Source organism: Oncorhynchus gorbuscha, unplaced genomic scaffold, assembly GCF_021184085.1.
Source record: "Oncorhynchus gorbuscha isolate QuinsamMale2020 ecotype Even-year unplaced genomic scaffold, OgorEven_v1.0 Un_scaffold_2880, whole genome shotgun sequence".
NCBI lineage: Eukaryota > Metazoa > Chordata > Actinopteri > Salmoniformes > Salmonidae > Oncorhynchus > Oncorhynchus gorbuscha.
The window spans coordinates 7,902-28,643 of NW_025747274.1; the positions used below are offsets into that span (position 1 = coordinate 7,902).

Consider the following 20,742-nt stretch of genomic DNA (forward strand, 5'->3'; position numbering starts at 1 on the left):
ACACACACACACACACACACACACACACACACACACACACACACACACACACACACACACACACACACACACACACACACACTTGAAGGAGCTATTTACAGTTCTGAGGGGGGAGCAGAGAGAGAGGCGGTGTGAAGCTGTCTCCTTCAGGAATTGAGGACACAAAAAGTCTCGTTTTTCTCTCCTAGTCTTACTTCCCTCCACTCCCCCATCCCTCCCTTCTCTCCCCCCGTCCGCTCCCTCTGTCTCTCTCTCCCTCCATCTCTCCTTATCTTTACTTCCCTTCCTTTCTCCTTCCCTCTCTCTCCAGAACATGGAGGACCACCTAGCGTTCCTGATCACCGTGCCCACCACCCTCTTCCTCTTCCTCTCCATCTTCATCCTGGTCTGCATAGAGTCCGTCTTCAACCGCATGCTCCGCCTCTTCTCCCTCCTTATATGGGCCTGCCTGGTTGCCATGGGTTACCTCTTCATGTTCTCCGGGGGGATCCTCTGTCCTTGGGACCAGGTGAGATGGTGTGTGTGTGTGAGTGTGTGTGTGAGGGTGTGTGTGTGTGTGTGTGTGTGTGTGTGTGTGTGTGTGTGTGTGTGTGTGTGTGTGTGTGTGTGTGTGTGTGTGTGTGTGTGTGTGTGTGTGTGTGTGTGTGTGTGTGTGTGTGTGTGTGTGTGCGCGCATGCGTCAGGCGTGCGTGTTGGTCAGAGTTGTGTGTACATGTTTGTGTAGAAGAAGAAAACTGTCCATTAATACTTCATTGTCCATTTGTCCATTAAAGAGAACGTAGCTTTTTTGCTTTTCAACACAATCCCTGGAGATACACATTCAAGTGTTTGGAGCCACAGGGCCAGCCACGGTGCAGCACTCCTAGAACCATTCTTTTAGTGGTTGAGTGCCTTGCTCAAGACCACTGTGGCTGGAAATGGTATTTAGAATCATTTACCACTAAATTTTCCTGTCAGATCTGGGATTTGACCCGGCGATCCCCCTCCCTAACCTCTACGCTACCAGCTTGTTGTGTGTGCGTATGTGCTTGTGTGTGTCTTGAATGTATTTGAGAGATAATAAGGTGTGTGCTAATTGTTCCTCATGTGTGATTTAAGTGTTAGGTCACAGGAGGGGAACGATCAGGAGACTGATACATGACCTTTCTAAATATAGGCCTATTCATGTTACACTCCTTACCCTCCCTCCTTCCCTTTCTCATTCCAATTTCCTTTCCATTTTATCTTGCTCTCTCCCAGTCCCTCCCACGTCTCTCTGTCTCAACTTATTTCGCAAATTCTATTTATATCCCTCTGCCCCTCTAACTCACCTTACCAGGTCTCCTTCCATTTCACCCTCTCTCCCCCTATCTCCCCCTCTCCTTCTCTACCTTCTCTCCGTCCCTCCTTTCCCTTCTGTTCCTCTCCTCCTTCCCTCTCTCTCTCAACCTTGCTCCCCTTTCCTTCTCCTACCTTCTCTCCATCCCTCTCTCCCCCTCTGTTCCTCTCCTCCTTCCCTCTCTCTCAACCTTGCTCCCCTTTCCTTCTCCTACCTTCTCTCCATCCCTCTCTCCCCCTCTGTTCCTCTCCTCCTTCTCTCTCTCTCTCAACCTTGCTCCCCTTTCCTTCTCCTACCTTCTCTCCATCCCTCTCCCCCCTCTGTTCCTCTCCTTCACTCCCCAACCTCTCCGTCTCTACCTCTCACTCCTTCACTCCCCCTTGCACCTGTCCTCTCCCTCACCTCCCTCTCATTCTCCTACCATCTCTCCTTCCCTCCCACCCCCTCTGTTTCTCTTCTTCCATCCCCCTCTCCCTCTCTGCATCCCACTCTCCAGAGCCGCCTTTTCCTATACGCAGATCATGCGCTGAGTGCAGGGCCCTGCGGTCGCTTGGTGGCACCCGACCAAAAAGGAACTCAGCCGGGTAGTGCACCAGCAGTTTCCACTTGTTATGTCAGTCACTCAATTAGCCCATCTCAGCAAAAAAAATGTAGGTTGCTAGGTGAGGTCGTCTAGCCAGCTATCTAAACCTTGTAGTAGGCATAATCATCACCAAATTATCGACCGGCCACGCAGGTCATCTGTTCAGGGCCCTGACCTCCAGGGGGCCCCTGTTGATTTTGTTAGTCACTCACACAGACATCATATGACCATGGCATAAGTCATGGCAAAATGTGTAAATTGTAGAAAATGTGCTTTAAAACTGCAAAATGTTCTCCGACCCATAGCAAAATGTGAAGAATTGTAGAAAGTGTGCTTGAAACTGCAACACTTTCTCTACACCCCTTGGCAAAATGTGTAGAATTGCAGGAAATGTACTTTAATCCTGCAAAAAATGTATCCACTGTCAAAACTGTTTTGCCCATGAGGTGGGAGGGACCCCCAACTAAATCTCGCTTAGGGCCCTTAAAAGGCTAGAGGCGGCACTGCCTCTCTCTCTCCCTCCCTCCCTCATACCCCCTCTCCCTCCCTCCCTCCCTCCCTCATCCCCTCTCTCCTCCTAGCTTCTCTCATCGTGGTGGAGCTATTTTTATCCATCTCTCCATCTGTGAGAGCATAATCATACTGCATTATTAAACAACCTTTTCTCTCTCTCTCTCTCTCTCGCTCTCTCTCTTTCTCTCTCGCTCTCTCTCTCTCTCTCCCTCGCTCTCTCTCTCTCTCCCTCGCTCTCTCTCTTTCTCTCTCGCTCTCCCTCTCTATCTCTCTCTCTCGCTCTCTCTCTCCCTTCCTCGCTCTCTCTCGCTCTCTCTCTCTCTCCCCTCGCTCTCTCTCTTTCTCTCTCGCTCTCTCTCCCTCGCTCTCTCTCCCTCTTTCTCTTTTCTTTTACATTCTCTTTCTCTCTCTCTCTCTCTCTCTCTCTCTCTCCCTCTTTCTCTTACACTTTCACTCTCTCTCTCTCTCTCTCTCTCTCTCTCTCTCTCTCTCTCTCTCTCTCTCTCTCTCTCTCTCTCTCTCTCTCTCTCTCTCTACCTCTCTCTCTCTTCCTGTTTCCTCCTTAAACAGACAGTAATCTCGTATCATTACTCCAGTGGTTATTCCACATTCTTAGCAGGCAGCTTGAGGAGGTAACATGTTGAAAGGAGAACGAGTGTTATTCTACATTGCCTTTAGAAAGCATTCATACCACATTTTGTTGTGCTACAGCCTGAATTTAAATGGATTCAATTTATATTTTTTCTTCTCACCCATCTACACACAATACCCCATAATGACAAAGTGAAAACATGTGGTCCTTCTGTAGCTCAGTTGGTAGAGCATGGCGCTTGTAACGCCAGGGTAGTGGGTTCGATCCCCGGACCACCCATACGTAGAATGTATGCACACATGACTGTAAGTCGCTTTGGATAAAAGCGTCTGCTAAATGGCATATATTATTATATTATTATACATTTGAGCAAATTTATTGAAAATGAAATACAGAAATATCAAATTTACATAAGTATACATACATGTATTTACATCAGCTTTTGCAGAAATTAGAGCTGTGAGTCTTTCTGGGTAAGTCTCTGAGAGCGTGACACACCTGGATTGTACAATATTTGCAAGGTATTATTTTCTAAATTCACCAAGCTCTGTCAAACTGTCAAAGTCTTGCCATAGATTTTGAAGCAGATTTAAGTCAAACATTTAACTCAAAGCCATTCAGGAACATTCACTGTCATTTGGGAAGCAACTCCAGTGTATATTTGACCTTGTGTTTTAGGTTATTGTCCTGTCGAAAGAGGAATTCATCTCCCAGTGTCTGGTGGAAAGCAGACTGAACCAGGTTTTCCTCTAGGATTTTGCCTGTGTTTAGCTCCATTCTGTTTCTTGTTCATACTGAAAAACTTCCCAGTCTTTAATGATGACAAGCATACCCATAACATGATGCAGCCACCACTATGCTTGAAAATATGGAGAGTGGTACTCAGTAATGTGTTGTATTGGATTTGCCCCAAACATAACACTTTGTATTCAGGACAAAAAGTGAATTCCTTGCCACATCTTTTGAAGTATTAATTTAGTGCCTTGTTGCAAACAGGATGCATGTTTTGGAATATTTTTAATCTGTAAAGGCTTCCTTCTTTTCACTCTGTCACAATGTTGTTGATCCATCCTCAGTTTTCTCCTATCACAGCCATTAAACTCTGTAACTGTTTTAAAGTCACCACTGGCCTCATGGTGAAATCCCTGAGCGGTTTCCTTCCTACCTGGCAACTGCGTTAGGAAGGACGCCTGTTTCTTTGTAGTGACTGGGTGTATTGATACACCATCCAAAGTGTAATTAATAACTTCACCATGTTCAAAGGAATATTCAATGTCTGTAACACAACAAAATGTGGAAATACTATCTGAAGGCACTGTATGACAGGTAGGTCAGTTATAGAACACCACTCAGGTGTCCTGTGATGATGGTAAATGGCTCAGACTATAAGAAGGAGATAAATGGCTCTTTGCTGTGAGTCAACCAGCCTGGAGCCAGGAGGAAGAACACTCTCAACCATATTGATGGAACCCAATGAGCTAAATAACACTGTCTATAACTACTGCTGAGACTACAGTCTGTCCTCATACAGAGAGAGAGTGTGGGTAGGGATAAACAGAAAAATAGGGGTGTGGACTCTCTATAGACAGAGAGAGACCACAGACCAGAGAAAAATAAATCATCTGAAAGTTTATAACAGGTTATGTTCTGCTTAGTAACAGAGGCTCTCACAATCTATCACACGCACGCACGCACACACACACACACACACACACACACACACACACACACACACACACACACACACACACACACACACACACACACACACACACACACACACACACACACACACACACACACACACACACACACACACTCACACTCACACTCACACACACGCACACGCACGCATACACACACGCACGCACACACGCACGCACGCACACGCACACGCACGCACACACACACGCACGCACGCACGCACCCACACACGCACGCACGCACGCACGCACGCACACACACACACACACACACACACACACACACACACACACACACACACACACATTAGTATTAGTGGAAGGCAGATTGTACTAGAGCTCCACACACCTGGTACCATCAAAACAATACAACCCTCCCTCACACTAACCTGGCTGGATGGCTGGCTCTGGAGCCTACTACACAGAGGAGAAGAGAAGGAGAAAGGGAAGGAGAGAGAAGGGGTGGGAGAGAGGAGATGGAGAGAGAATGGGTGGGAGGAGAGGAGATAGAAGGGGTGGGGAGAGAGGAGATGGAGAGAGAGAGAAGGGATGGAGAGAGAGAGAAGGGGTGGGGAGAGAGGAGATGGAGAGAGAGAGAGAAGGGGTGGGGAGAGAGGAGATGGAGAGAGAGAGAAGGGATGGAGCGAGAGAGAAGGAGAGAGAAGGAAGGGAAAGTAGGAGAATGCTAGAGATATGAAGAGAGAGAAAGAGAGAGAGAGATGAGATGGGCGAAAAGACAGAGCGCTACAGAAAGAAAGAAAAGGAAAGAGAAAGTCAGAGGCATTGAGTGTGAGAGCGAGAGGGAGAGAGAAAGAATGAGAAAAAAAGGAGAAAGGTAGATTCAGTGAATGGGACAGGGGTCATTAGAATGCAGGGTTGAGAAGAAACAGGGAGACGGGATGCAAGGCTGGGAGGGTGGTTGAGAGGAGACGGGGAGATAATGAAGGCAGACGGACTAGAGAAATGATAGGGTATTAGAATGCAGGGTTGAGAAGAAACAGGGAGAAAGCAAGATAAGGAAGGTAGAAGGAGTAGAGAAATGATAGGGTATATCAATTCCCCCTGTTCCAACTTAACTCTTTCCAGACCTCACGCACACAAATTGGCTCCTGGAAAACTCAGGAGAGAAGTGTCTCTATTTTAAAGGTCAACAGTCATAATCATGTTTTTCATGAAATTGGATGATATTTGGATGAAACCAAATCAATGTATGATGACCAACGTATGAAAAATGACTGTTGCTTCTACATTGATAAAGTTCCTGGTCCCCTCGCCAATGTCAAACACTTGGAAGACAGGAGGTGGGATTATTAAGGGATAGGGTGACATCACTCTCATTTTATTAATACACCAATGCTAACATGATATTATCTTAGCTAATTTAAATAAGTACCGCCTTGTAACCAACATCGGCGAATGCATGTTTCCGGAGGGGCGTGGTTTATATAGCTAGATAGCTACTCTACTGCTGCCAAAATTTGAATGTAGGGTGTCAGCAATTTGTTTATACTCATTTATGGCAAAGATACTGTACTTATGTCTCCACTTTTATCTGCATCTGGTATTAACAAGTTACTGGCCAGCTCGGTCTTCAGGCAGCATTGAACAAAAGGCGGGGAAGGTTCACTCAAAACTCTGATGCAGTTGTCATGTCAACACATCCATCAGTGCTGATCAGAACCGCATCACAAGAGTCACTCAAAACTCTGATGCAGTTGTCATGTCAACACATCCATTAGTGCTGCTCAGAACCGCATCACAAGAGTCACTCAAAACTCTGATGCAGTTGTCATGTCAACACATCCATCAGTGCTGCTGAGAACCTGATCACAAGAGACACTGTCACTCCAAAAACTTGCTGATCAACACATCCCATCAGTGCTGATCAGAACCGCATCACAAGAGTCACTCAACTCTGATGCAGTGCTCTGCATTCAAGTTTCTTGGCCATAGGAGCTGTCTGTCAATGCGAGCTCATAAATATATGCACCCCGCCCAGTCAGCATGTCTCTTCAAACTTTTTGGAAGTCAGCAATGAGCAATTATTTTTATTAGCATTTCTGATGCAGTTGGAAAAGTCATATAACACATCCATCAGTGCTGCTTTTCAGAACCGCATCACAAGAGTCACTCAAAACTCTGATGCAGTTGTCATGTCAACACATCCATCAGTGCTGCTCAGAACCGCATCACAAGAGTCACTCAAAACTCTGATGCAGTTGTCATAACATGTCAACACATCCATCAGTGCTGCTCAGAACCGCATCACAAGAGTCACTCAAAACTCTGATGCAGTTGTCATGTCAACACATCCATCAGTGCTGATCAGAACCGCATCACAAGAGTCACTCAAAACTCTAATGCAGTTGTCATGTCAACACATCCATCAGTGCTGATCAGAACCGCATCACAAGAGACACTCAAAACTCTGATGCAGTTGTCATGTCAACACATCCATCAGTGCTGATCAGAACCGCATCAGAAGAGACACGAAAAACGGGAGATGGATAGAAAAAAATGCAATTTCAACGTTGTTTGAGTTGCTTTGTGTTTCACCAAATTTGCTTGATATGATTTTACTGGAACACTGCTCACTGCATTCAAGTTTCTTGGCCATAGGATCTCCAAACAGCTGTCTGTCAATGCGAGCTCATAAATATATGCACCCCGCCCAGTCAGCATGTCTCTTCAAACTTTTTGGAAGTCAGCAATGAGCAATTATTTTTTATTAGCATTTCTACCCCCCAAGTCTCACACTATATAAGCTGTTGGAAAAGTAGGCCATATAACATTTGACTATAGAAAATAAAGTGTATGAAAAAGATAGCAGAAATGATGTGCTAGCAGCAACTAAGCTTTTTGTTTTTCTTTTATGATTGGGTTGGAGGTCAGAGTTGGTGGGTTGGTGGTAAGAATTGCATCTGTGTTGGAAAATAGCTGGGCTAGATAGTGTCACTGTCACTGTCAACCCCTCTCTCTACTCAATATCTCTCTATATCTCTCTTTCAACAACCTCTCTCTGCCTCTAGTAGTCAGTCTCTGTCATCTATCTGTCTTTCCTTTTGTCCTCCTGAACCCTAATCCTGACCTTTTGTTGACTTCCTGTTCCACTTCCTACTTCCGGTCCCTGTCAGACACCACTGTTGGTTGTTGTCCATGGTGCTGCGGGGAGTCAGGGTCACAGGTTGTGATGGGATACGCTCTGAGCCATGAGCCCCCTATCTGTTTTGTTTACTTCCTGGGTCCAGCTCCTCTTTTCCTGTTCTGATCCTGGTATATCAGTATTGCTATAACTATAACATGTGATATGATTTGTGCTGTTTTTAACAGATCTGTGCTGCTAAAGGTTCACAATACCACTGTTGTATGATGAGTAGACTTGCTATCGCACGCATGTTAATCTTGTCCATCCACACCAGATACGATCATCACACACAGGTTCAAATAGAAAAAACAACTGTGAAACAACTATATTCATTTGGGGACATGTCAAACACACATGAAACATTCATGGACATTTAGCTAGCTTGCTATTGCTAGCTAATTTGTCCTGGGAGATTAACATTGGGTTGTTATTTTAGAAGTGGCGTGTATTCATGGATGCCAAGGGAAGTCAGGCTTCCCCAAATATAAAAAAATATATATACACTACCGGTCAAAAGTTTTAGAACACCAACTCATTCAAGGGTTTTTCTTTATTTTTACTATTTTCTACATTGCAGATGAATTAGTGAAGATATCAAAACTATGAAATAACACATATGGAATCATGTAGTAACCAAAAAAGTGTTAAAGAAACAAAGAAAAACCCTTGAATGAGTAGGTGTTCTAAAACTTTTGACCGGTGGTGTATATATAATAATAATAATAATTTGTCTTTGGTCTCTATGTTTTCATAATTTTCCGTCAATTTGCAAGTGGCTGAATCTCACCAGAAAAATCATCCAAGCAAGGGAAACAGCACCCCTCTGTCTCAGTATGTGTAGCCCATGTATCTGATGCTACCTGGACCAAAATAGTATGACATGTTTCTACTGTAGCATTTGGTTAATTGATGTCAACAAGCATTTGAACAGTTAAATTCCGCTCAAGGGGGGCCAATTTGGATTTGGCTCCACACCAATCAAATGACATCCCAAGCGAAATGTCATTTTCAGAAAAACGTGTGTTTCTGGTCTGCTTGTGTTGATGTCCTGCAGTAGCTAGCTTGCTACATCGGCCCTTTCCAAAGCCATGGAAGGAGATGGGGATTTGGACCTGTGGTTTTGACTTAATTCTCTGTACAGGCCAATGATTATGACGGCGATTCTGATCTAACAGTAAAATGTACTGAAACATGTCCTCCATCTATTGAAAAGCACAGAGGGGTATTGGAAAACAATATCACAACCAGCTAACGGCCTTTCTGATGAATCAGATGCACTTCTAAGCACACTGGCAAATGTTGACCGATGACAACAAAGTAAAATGCCGTCGTTCTCAACCGGTGTGTGACACTATCCCCAAAACATGAACAATTAGTCTGGGGTAGGCTGAAAAGAAAAGGTCCCTTTTCCATTGGCAGTCCTGTTATTTGTAGAGCCCACAACGTACCGTGGAGAACAGAGGAGTTTGTTAGTGGGTCGTACTGTATGCCCACTCTGGGGTGACAAATGAATCCCCATTAATCTCCAAGATTGCCCAGTTACACTGAAGCACAATGCAAAACTGTCAGATGTACAGTCTACTCCTGTATAGCTTTAGAAGACCTGGAGTTAAACAGCAGCTGCTGTGGACAATGTTATGATAAACAAGATGCCGCACAGAAAATCATTGGAACCACAACTGAACAGAACGCACATATGCTGATGGGTTGAAAGAAATGTGTCTGACTGATGTTGACATTGCCTCCTGTGAAGTATCAGATGAATGGAAAAACAAGATGGCAGACCTGGTTATGAAATATCACAACATATTTTCCGGAGGGAAACTAGAATGTAGCAAAGCAAGAGACTTTGTGCATAGAATAAGACTGACCGATGAGAGGCCTTTCCTTACCAGAGTGCCACCATGTGACTTTCAAAAACTGACACAAACCTTGAAGGAAATGGAAGAATGTGACTTCCTCGGGAAATCGAATAGTGAGTGGGCATACCCTCTTGTTCTTGTTTGGAAACCAAATGGTGAACTCAGAATCTGTACAGATTTCTGATGGCTCAATGCGAGAGCTGAGAAGGATGCTTATCCCCTAATAAATCAAGACGATCCACTGCCGTCTTTGGGGTAAACTGCCTTTTCAGCACAATGGATCTGACATCTGGATTTTACAATATTCCCATACAGTAAGAGGATCGTAAATACACAGTCATTAGCACACCAGTTGGCCTTTTAGAATATAACAGAATGGCTCAGGGCCTCTGCAACAGCCTGGTTATGTTTGCAGGATGATGATGTCAATCTTTGGAGACCAGAACTATCACTCCCTTTTGTGCTATCTAGATGATGGAACAGTTAGAGCTGGCTTTCAGTAGACTCTCAAACAACAATTTGAAGCTTGCCCCAAATAAGTGGCACTTCCTTCTGCGTTTTATGAAATTCTTGAGCCATGTGACGTCTCGAAAAGGGATTCAGACTGACGAGGGGAAAGGGATGGGCCATCAGTGAGATGACATCCTCATGGAGATGGAAAACCCCTGGACTGAAGAGGGTCCAGTCATTTCTCAGAATGATGAACTATTACTCCCACTTCATCAAAGGGTTTTCAGAAATCGCTACGCCACTGTACTGTTAAACAGCGGGACAGAAAACCATCCCACAGGCTGACACCTGAAGTTAAAAGCAGCTGTGATAAACACAGTAGTTTCAAGTGCTCGCCTTAGTAATGTGTCTTTAAGGTCTGTATGGGTTGATGGAATTCTACAGGGGTGAGTGTGACAAAGTGAAAATGTAGAGTTTCCATCAACCTCGTTCGTGCTGCGTGCAATGTAGATATCAAAGAACGCCGCAGTTCCCGGGTAGAGTAGTGGGTGAAACCATTCACTTCATGAAAAGGGCTGATAGTAATATAATTTACTAAGTGCTTTCATTATGTGTTGCTGAATTCATAAGAATATTTGCTGCCATTGTATTAAGGTGGGCAATACGAGAAGTCTTCAGACTTACAGCTTTTTGTATTCTTTTCCTTGAAAGAACAACTAGTGGGTTTTAAGTGCTTCTCCCCTATTTGGAAAGTTGGTCTGCCTGCTCTTCAGTCTGAGAGAGATATTCTGACCGTCCTGTCAATGCCTGTCATCACTGTTTGATGTCTTTTACTGCAAATAAAAACCAAGTCAACCTGAAGTGAAGGTGTCCGTGTGCCTTTCTTCTGCGTGGCTATATGAAGTTGGTTACATGTACTGTATATATATTATATATATACTGCGTAGATTTCTTTACTGGACTGATGGCCTGCATCTGATAGTCAGCCTTCCCTCTGCTGAGAAAAGACTGTTCCAGCTAATGGCGAAACTCAAGTCGCACTGAATTATTTCTTCCTCATGCAACAAATTAATAATGACCAGAGAAAGTGGAATATTCCTCGATATTTAAAAAAATACACCAGCCGCTAACAATAACAACGCAAGTTTATCGGAACACTTTGCAATACTCATTCATTGCAGCTGCAGTGCTGGTGGCTTATAAAGTTTATATGGTTTATAAAGGTGCTGAATAACAACTTAAACATGAACTTACACATAAAACAGAAGCCTTTTACTGTATTCGTAATCTCACAGCATCAATTTTTCTGGGCATTTGAGGCTTCTTTTTACAATCTATGGACTGAGGAAACTGCAGAAACGGTGATCTGAGCTATCTGATTGGCCAGAGTTAGACTTATAGGTGCACTTGATTTGCTCTCTGGGCCTGCCGGGTAGCCGGTGTTCTACCTTCAGACACATTATTCAAAATGGGAACAATATGCCTTCCCGGCGCTATTGCTGCTGAATCAAGTGCACCTACTTCAAACAGAATGAAACAAGTAAAAAAAATAGGAATGCAAGGCTTTATCATAGTTTTTTTACAGAAATGTTTGGTGATCGACTAGGAATACCTTGGAGATGGACCAGACGATCGCGATGGAAAGGTTGGTGACCCACTGCGGGAGGCGAATAACCTCAGAATATTCTAGGACTACATTTAGGCTGCATACACAAAATAGTGATGTGACTGACAGAACTCAGTGTATTAAGGCCAGGCACTACATCCTAATACAGTCCAGTGGTGGCCTGCACAGCAACAGGGAGCCAGGGAGACATGCAGTTAACCAAATCCCCTATTTTCATCTTGAAATAGAACTGTGACTTTATTCTTAAAATGTTTATTGCTGCTTTATTCTTAAAATGTTTCCACTTTATTCTCTAATTATTTTTTATTTTTTAAAGTACTATTGTACAAAAAATATCAAATAAATCCATGTACCACCAACCTTTGCAATTGATTTCCCTCTTCACTTGGCCCTAATACTACCCCATCGGTTTGTGTAGATTGTTGACAATGATTGAATAACAGTTTTGGACGAGATGGGTCCCGATACGTCTGATGGTTTTGATTGAAGATCTGATAACATTCCGTGTCAAAAATATTTAAAAAATAGAGAAAATCAGAAAGGGGGAACAAACTTTTTCACTGCACTGTGTGTGTACATTTATTTTGCAATGCTCTCGCACACAATGTGGCCAGGGTAGTTTCTATGTAAGGCTTTAGCTCGGTAGGCTAATGCGCACACTTGATCCATTAGTCATGATTAGATTTGCACAATTCTGGACACTTTTCCAAAATTCCCAGGTTTAAAAAAAAAATTATAGAATCGTACAACCAGGATTTTTTGAAAACCTGGGTATTTTGGGAAAATGACTGGAATTTTGCAACCTTAGTCATGATTCATGCAGTAGACCAAACTTATATGAGTCACAAAAAGGTTTATGCTGATGCCTGGTGGAACAGAGAGCAGTGACAGAAGTGACTCCTGGTAACATTCTGTGACTTCCTCTCTCCCAGGTTGTCATCGTGTAACATGTTGTTAGGTTCTAATTTTTCAGAGTAAATAACTCACGGACACTAGAGAAGCTTAAACAAGTTTAATTCTTCCCAAAGGGTCCTTACAGCTGTAATTCAGCCAAAAACTTGTCCCCACCATCACAAGTATATATACTCCACTTTAGACACCCTTCCGTCTCTCTAATCCTTACATCTTATGGTTCCACAGGAAGAGAGTAACAGGATAATAAACCATTATTTCTCCCATCAGGGCATCTGACCTGACCTCCTGACCTCCTGACCTCAACCCCTCCTTCATCTAATCCACAGATGTCCTCTTGTATCACCTATCGCACTCCCGTGACTCTCTCCCATCCACCCAGCACATTCCACAGCCACTCTGTCTTTCTACAGATCTCACTCCTTTATGTACTATGCGTCTGATCTATCATGTCTTTAATATCTCAATGTTCAAAGTTAACCCTGAATCCGACAATGTTAAATTGTCTCCCTGTAATGTTCAATGGGAGAATCTCAATTCGTTTTGCTCTCCTCCGTCCTCTCCTCTCCACTTTGAAACAGGTCAAAGGTAATCGAGGAGCAGAGGCGAGAAGAGGAAACGTGGCGCTTGTATGAAATGAGACCCTCCTTCTCCATCAGGCAAAGGATGTTTAAAGGGGTGGAATCCCACAATAAATGTGTAAAGTGATAAAAAATTAATTTAGCAAGATATTTTAATGCTAAAAGGATAAGATGCGTATCATTTTAAAATGTGTGCATGCTTTTCTCCTTCAAGAAAACAACAGCTGATTCAAAGAGGGTGTGGCAGATATATAATGACCGTGGACACCGCGAGGATAACCTTGTGCATCCTCTGCCGAAGTAGATAATCCAGGAGGGGAGCAGACTCCTTTGTTTGTCTACTAACGAATTGACACTCTGCTTGACCACTCAACCACTTATCACTTTCTGGGTCACGGAGGAAAGGAGGACTGAGGAGTCAAGGAGAGGACAAACTTCTCCCCAATTGAGAATCTCCCCATGACTTCCTACTTTTTGTGATGTAACATGTCAAAGTGTCCCCCTGTAATATCCTACATCATCCTCTCTCCCAGATCTCATTCTTCCTGTTCATAGTGTTTGTGGTGTAACATGTTAAAGTGTCCCCCTGTAATATCCTACGTCATCCTCTCTCCCAGATCTCATTCTTCCTGTTCATACTGTTTGTGGTGTAACATGTTAAAGTGTCCCCCTGTAATATCCTGTGTCTTCCTTTCTCCCAGGTCTCCTTCTTCCTGTTCATAGTGTTTGTGGTTTACACCATGCTGCCGTTCTCCATGAGAGGAGCAGTCATAGCCAGCATCATCACATGTTTATCACACACAATCACACTCAGTGTGTGTCTGGCGTCTACTGCAGAGGCCTTTGAACCACTGGTGTGGCAGGTAAGAGAACACACACACACACACACCTTTGTTAAACACATACACACATGCACGAATGCAAAGTGATGGATGAGTACACACACACACACACACACACACACACACACACACACACACACACACACACACACACACACACACACACACACACACACACACACACACACACACACACACACACACACACACACACACACACACACACACACACACACACACACACACACACACACACACACACACACACACCATGTATCTGATGCTGTCTGGCCAAAAATAGTATGACATGCCAGCATCAGATACATGGGCTACACATACAGTACATTCCCACTGCCTCTGCCGTGACAACAATAGCAGTATTATCAGCAGCATTCTTTTACTAAAGAAATGCTTATTATATCCCCCTAGAGTCTATGGGCCCAGGGCTGGGTGTCTACTAAGCTATCATATGGAATTGTTTTAACATGGTCATAGGATCATGTAGCTATTTGATTTAGAATTGTAGGACCCTTGTAGAAATCCCCACAAAATATATAAAAAAATATTTGATTGAAACACTGAATTTTTGCCTTACTGCTATTAGCCCATAGAAACGCATTGAATAACCAATTCACACATGGAAAACCAGATAGTCAAACATTTTATCAAACGGAAGTCATTTTTAAAGTGTCTGTTCTGTATCTGAGATATAAGAAAGCTCAGGATTTATTTTATTTTTTACTGTGGAATTACCTGTATACCTTTTTTACATGGAAAAGCCCTATTCACGTCCATACATTTTTTACATGGAAAAGCCCTATTCACGTCCATACATTTTTTACATGGAAAAGCCCTATTCACGTCCATACATTTTTTGCATGGAAAAGCCCTATTCACGTCCATACATTTTTTACATGGAAAAGCCCTATTCACGTCCATACATTTTTTGGCTCATGTACCGGTTTACATTCAGACGAGTCCCGTGACACTTGTGGGGGTCATAGAGCAAAACAGAAAAACACCATCGTGGGCGTGAGAGTCTCATCTTTCCATTCAAATTAGTTTGTAGCCCAAACCGCTCGGACGCTATAGGCGTTTTCGTGAGAAGACCGATGTCTCCTGGTCTGACAAACACGCCATAGTTCGACCACCTTTCACCTCAGATGGAATTGAGACGCAGACCATGCAAAAAAAGATATCTCTAGCTTAAACAGACTGATTCTGATGGGGATTTTAAAATCATTACTATTTTTTATTATGTCTCAAGGGGCACATGGGGGCCCTCAAATTGAAAAATTATTGTATTATTATTTATTTATTATATATGTATATTTGTGTATTTACTTTTTATGCACAGCTCATGAGGCCCCTTGATGATGTGAGGCCTGAGGCAATTGCCTCTTCTGCCTAATGGTAAGTCAGTTTGAGCTGCGGATGATGACTCATACCTTTACAGAGTGCCCTCGAACAGAGCTGGAATAGCTGAGTGTGTGTGTGACTCATTGAGACCCATTCTATCCAGCACATTGGCATTTATTGAGATGACTCATGTACTGGAGGCAGCTCTGCAGAATGGTCTCCAGCTGGAACAGCCGTAAAGTCATCAAATCTGATTTGAAACCTATCCCTAACCTTAACCACACTGCTAACCCTAACCTTTAATTAAGACCAAAACGCTCCTTTTTATGAGCCTATCAGCTTTGCATGGCCTACCTAGCAGAAAACACTCAGTTTTGACTCAGGGCAAGACTCTTGACAAAAAACGTAAAACTGCTTCTATTCAGGGTCTCTCTCTCTCTCTCTCTCTCTCTCTCTCTCTCTCTTTCTCTCTCTCTCTCTCTCTCTCTCTCTCTCTCTCTCTCTCTCTCTCTCTCTCTCTCTCTCTCTCCCCTCTCTCCCTGTCTCGCTCTCTTTCTCTCTCTCTCTCTCTCTCTCTCTCTCTCTCTCTCTCTCTCTCTCTCTCTCTCTCTCTCTCTCTCTCTCTCTCTCTCTCTCTCTCTCGTCTCTTCTCCCCTCTTCTCCTCTCTCTCTCTCTCTCTCTGTCTCCCTCTACTCTGTGTGTCCTCAGTACACTCTTCATTACCAGAGTAGAGTTCTCAGTCTAAATGAACTGTCCTATAAAGACTGACTGGTAGAGGCTGAGGCTGAGCCTCTGTCCCAAATAGCATCATATTCTCTATGGGCCCTGGTCAAAAGTAATGCACAACATAGGGGATAGTCTGCCTTCTGGGATGCAGCCTTTGAATAAATTAACTGATCACAATAACCTGCTCTACAGAAGCTAGCTAGGTCAGTGGAGCTACAGCAGGCCTCAGTGGTCATTATGTCTGTGCTGCTGGTCAATGCTAACAATATTAATGCCTACGCAGAAATAAAAGGCTCGGATGTTGCTCACAAAGTCTGTCACATACCTGTGCGTGCAGGCAGGCAGGCAAGTGCACATGCAAACACAGGTACACACACACACAGCCACAGCCAGTCTCAATCCCTCTCAGGTAAACAAACGTGTACAGTGCCTTGCGAAAGTATTCGGCCCCCTTGAAGTTTGCGACCTTTTGCCACATTTTAGGCTTCAAACATAAAGATATAAAACTGTATTTTTTTGTGAAGAATCAACAACAAGTGGGACACAATCATGAAGTGGAACGACATTTATTGGATCTTTCAAACTTTTTTAACAAATCAAAAACTGAAAAATTGGGCGTGCAAAATTATTCATCCCCTTTACTTTTAGTGCAGCAAACTCTCTCCAGAAGTTCAGTGAGGATCTCTGAATGATCCAATGTTGACCTAAATGACTAATGATGATAAATACAATCCACCTGTGTGTAATCAAGTCTCCGTATAAATGCACCTGCACTGTGATAGTCTCAGAGGTCCGTTAAAAGCGCAGAGAGCATCATGAAGAACAAGGAACACACCAGGCAGGTCCGAGATACTGTTGTGAAGAAGTTTAAAGCCGGATTTGGATATAAAAATATTTCCCAAGCTTTAAACATCCCAAGGAGCACTGTGCAAGCGATAATATTGAAATGGAAGGAGTATCAGACCACTGCAAATCTACCAAGACCTGGCCGTCCCTCTAAACTTTCAGCTCATACAAGCAGAAAAATGTAAATGTAAATGTTAAATGAGAAGACTGATCAGAGATGCAGCCAAGAGGCCCATGATCACTCTGGATGAACTGCAGAGATCTACAGCTGAGGTGGGAGACTCTGTCCATAGGACAACAATCAGTCGTATATTGCACAAATCTGGCCTTTATGGAAGAGTGGCAAGAAGAAAGCCATTTCTTAAAGATATCCATAAAAAGTGTTGTTTAAAGTTTGCCACAAGCCACCTGGGAGACACACCAAACATGTGGAAGAAGGTGCTCTGGTCAGATGAAACCAAAATTGAACTTTTTGGCAACAATGCAAAACGTTATGTTTGGCGTAAAAGCAACACAGCTCATCACCCTGAATACACCATCCCCACTGTCAAACATGGTGGTGGCAGCATCATGGTTTGGGCCTGCTTCTCTTCAGCAGGGACAGGGAAGATGGTTAAAATTGATGGGAAGATGGATGGAGCCAAATACAGGACCATTCTGGAAGAAAGCCTGATGGAGTCTGCAAAAGACCTGAGACTGGGACGGAGATTTGTCTTCCAACAAGACAATGATCCAAAACATAAAGCAAAATCTACAATGGAATGGTTCAAAAATAAACATATCCAGGTGTTAGAATGGCCAAGTCAAAGTCCAGACCTGAATCCAATCGAGAATCTGTGGAAAGAACTGAAAACTGCTGTTCACAAATGCTCTCCATCCAACCTCACTGAGCTCGAGCTGTTTTGCAAGGAGGAATGGGAAAAAATGTCAGTCTCTCGATGTGCAAAACTGATAGACACATACCCCAAGCGACTTACAGCTGTAATCGCAGCAAAAGGTGGCGCTACAAAGTATTAACTTAAGGGGGCTGAATAATTTTGCACGCCCAATTTTTCAGTTTTTGATTTGTTAAAAAAGTTTGAAAGATCCAATAAATGTCGTTCCACTTCATGATTGTGTCCCACTTGTTGTTGATTCTTCACAAAAAAATACAGTTTTATATCTTTATGTTTGAAGCCTGAAATGTGGCAAAAGGGCGCAAGGTTCAAGGGGGCCGAATACTTTCGCAAGGCACTGTATGTGTTTGTCTGTGCGTGCGTGCGTGCGTGCGTGCGTGCGTGTGAGCAGGTACATGCCTGCCAAGCGTGTGACAGACTTTGAAGGGTGCATGTTCACTATTGTCCTCCGAGACAACACACACACACACACACACACACACACACACACACACACACACACACACACACACACACACACACACACACACACACACACACACACACACACACACACACACACACACACACACACACACACACACACACACACACCATGGTTTACTGGAAAAACCCTTTCGAGGTCTCTGTAAATAAACGTAAATGTAATAAACATACTTATTGCCTGGTCTTCTAAAGACCTGTGTCTATTTATTTACAGGGCTTTGATGAGCCTGATGTTGACCTAGTGGGGAACTAAATGAACAAGATGTGTGTACTAGGGCAGGTTTATAGGGCAATAATGTGTTATTGAGTTGTATAGATGGACATTGAGTGATTAGAATATAGGAGACTGCATCTGCACTGGCGTCAGACACTAACCTTATCTTTAGGAGTCTTATCTTCGTGTGTGTTAGAGAGAGGGAGGAGATGAGAGAGAGAGATTTGTATTTCTCTTGATTGAGTCATTCACAGGTGACTCTTTCAGGATTTGATTCAAGTCTCCAATAGCATCTGTGTTCTTCTATACCCCTGCTTTTCCACCAGCTGACCATTGTGACGTTTCATCCTGTCTGTATGAGGCCCAGTTAGGGGGTCTCTCTGATGTGTGATGCCACTGGGATTGCCAGAGGTGAGACCAAGTCACTAATAATATTCAAGTCACAAGCTAGTTTCAAGTCTTAATGTCTGAGTATCATGTCGACTCAGATGCATTCTAAGAGAAAGTTGAGTCGAGTCTCGAGTCAAGTTTTAAAAAATCTATACATGCAATGTCTTGTTCAACTACAAATTGTAACCGTGGGACAATAAGGTTCTCTCTGACATTTTAGTCAGAAATGAGTTAGTCACATATAACAGATCTTTAGATGGTTCTTCATATGTCTGTGGAGATTTCTGAAAAAGTACATTTTATGTCAAAACTAGAAAGTTCTATCTGCATAAATCCATTTGAGCTTGACGCTTCAAGCTAAAATATGCAATCCAATCACAAGCCTGTACAAATACAGATGGACCAATCTTTACCATGTCCCTCTAAGTATGGTCTAGCTAGTCTACCAGCAATAATGGCCCGCAAGCAAAAAAACAACAATGTCAGAAATCTTCAAGTAAATTATGTTGTCACATCGTTTTTCAGTGATGACAGTAATTTGTCTGACGATCATAATACATTTCTTAATGTATTTGATGATGTGTTCTGACTATCTTGGTAAAATAGCATGTACATCTTAGTGAGGCAAACACATTTTTCTGGGTGTATGCATGCCAGCAAAGCCACTATACAACTAAGCACTAAACATTACAAATGATGTGGGTGAGACACATGGGCTACTAACAGCTTACAACACAACATACACTTAGTATTACTTTCTTGGCTACAGTATATATATATATGTTGAATATTACATTATTTATGCTGCATCATACAAGACATTTTTGGACTCACTTTGTTGTACTGTAATCACTTGGACAGGAAGGTGACGCGGCGGTCCTTCTTGTGGGCTCCAGAAAGAGGCACGAAATCCCAACTTAGAATTCAGAGTTGGATGACCTTTAAAAATAATTTTCCGTATTTTCCAGTCAGACCTAGTTTTATCCGAGTTCCCAGTTGTCTTGAACTCACTGAAGTCTGAGATTTTCCAGTTCTGAGTTTCCTGTTGTTTTGAAAGTGGCAGAAGTCATGCTAGATTGATAGCATGGCCAATGTATTCAAACATTACCCCCTTTTTTGTGATATCCAATTAGTAGTTACGATCTTGTCTCATCGCTCCAACTCCCCTACAGACTTGCCAGAATTTGAGAGCCAAGCCGCACTGCTTCTTGCTCACTTAACCAGGAAGCCAGCCGCACCAATGTCTCAGAGGTAACACTGTCAAACTGACAACCGGGGTCAGCTTGCAGATGTCCGGCCCAACACAAGGAGTCGCTAGAGCCCGATGAGATAAGGGCATCCCGGACGGCTGAACCCTCCCCGAACCCGGACGACGCTGTGTCAATTGTCTAGCTTACGAGCTAAGATTTTGAAAGTATGATGTTGACATGATCAGTCCAATCAAAGCTATGGTAGATATAACGTAATTTGACATCATTTTATCTGTGGCCAATGACCTTGAGCCTTCTTGGATGGGCACTTCTAATGTAAGTTCACGGCAGCACCCAAGGGGCTTTAATTTTCTAGCTCTACCAGTAGATTTTGCTGCGACGTAGTGTCCCCATGAGTGACAGAACACTGAGCCAATCACGGCGCAGCTAGGGAACATTACCAACCTCTACGCTCTGTGTTTTCCGCTGGCTGCCCCACCACCACA

General features: G+C 43.4%; 1 protein-coding gene across 1 annotated transcript in view; it reads left to right on the forward strand.

Moving 5' to 3' along the window:
- Positions 1-310: 310 nt before the first annotated feature.
- The window catches only part of LOC124027005 (adenylate cyclase type 2-like), a gene marked incomplete at both ends in the record, with an annotated part of 53,429 nt that continues 32,997 nt past the window's right edge, over positions 311-20,742 (forward strand). The window contains 2 exon segments of the mRNA XM_046339577.1: positions 311-508; positions 13,988-14,149. Coding sequence (XP_046195533.1) covers positions 311-508; positions 13,988-14,149 — 360 coding nt within the window.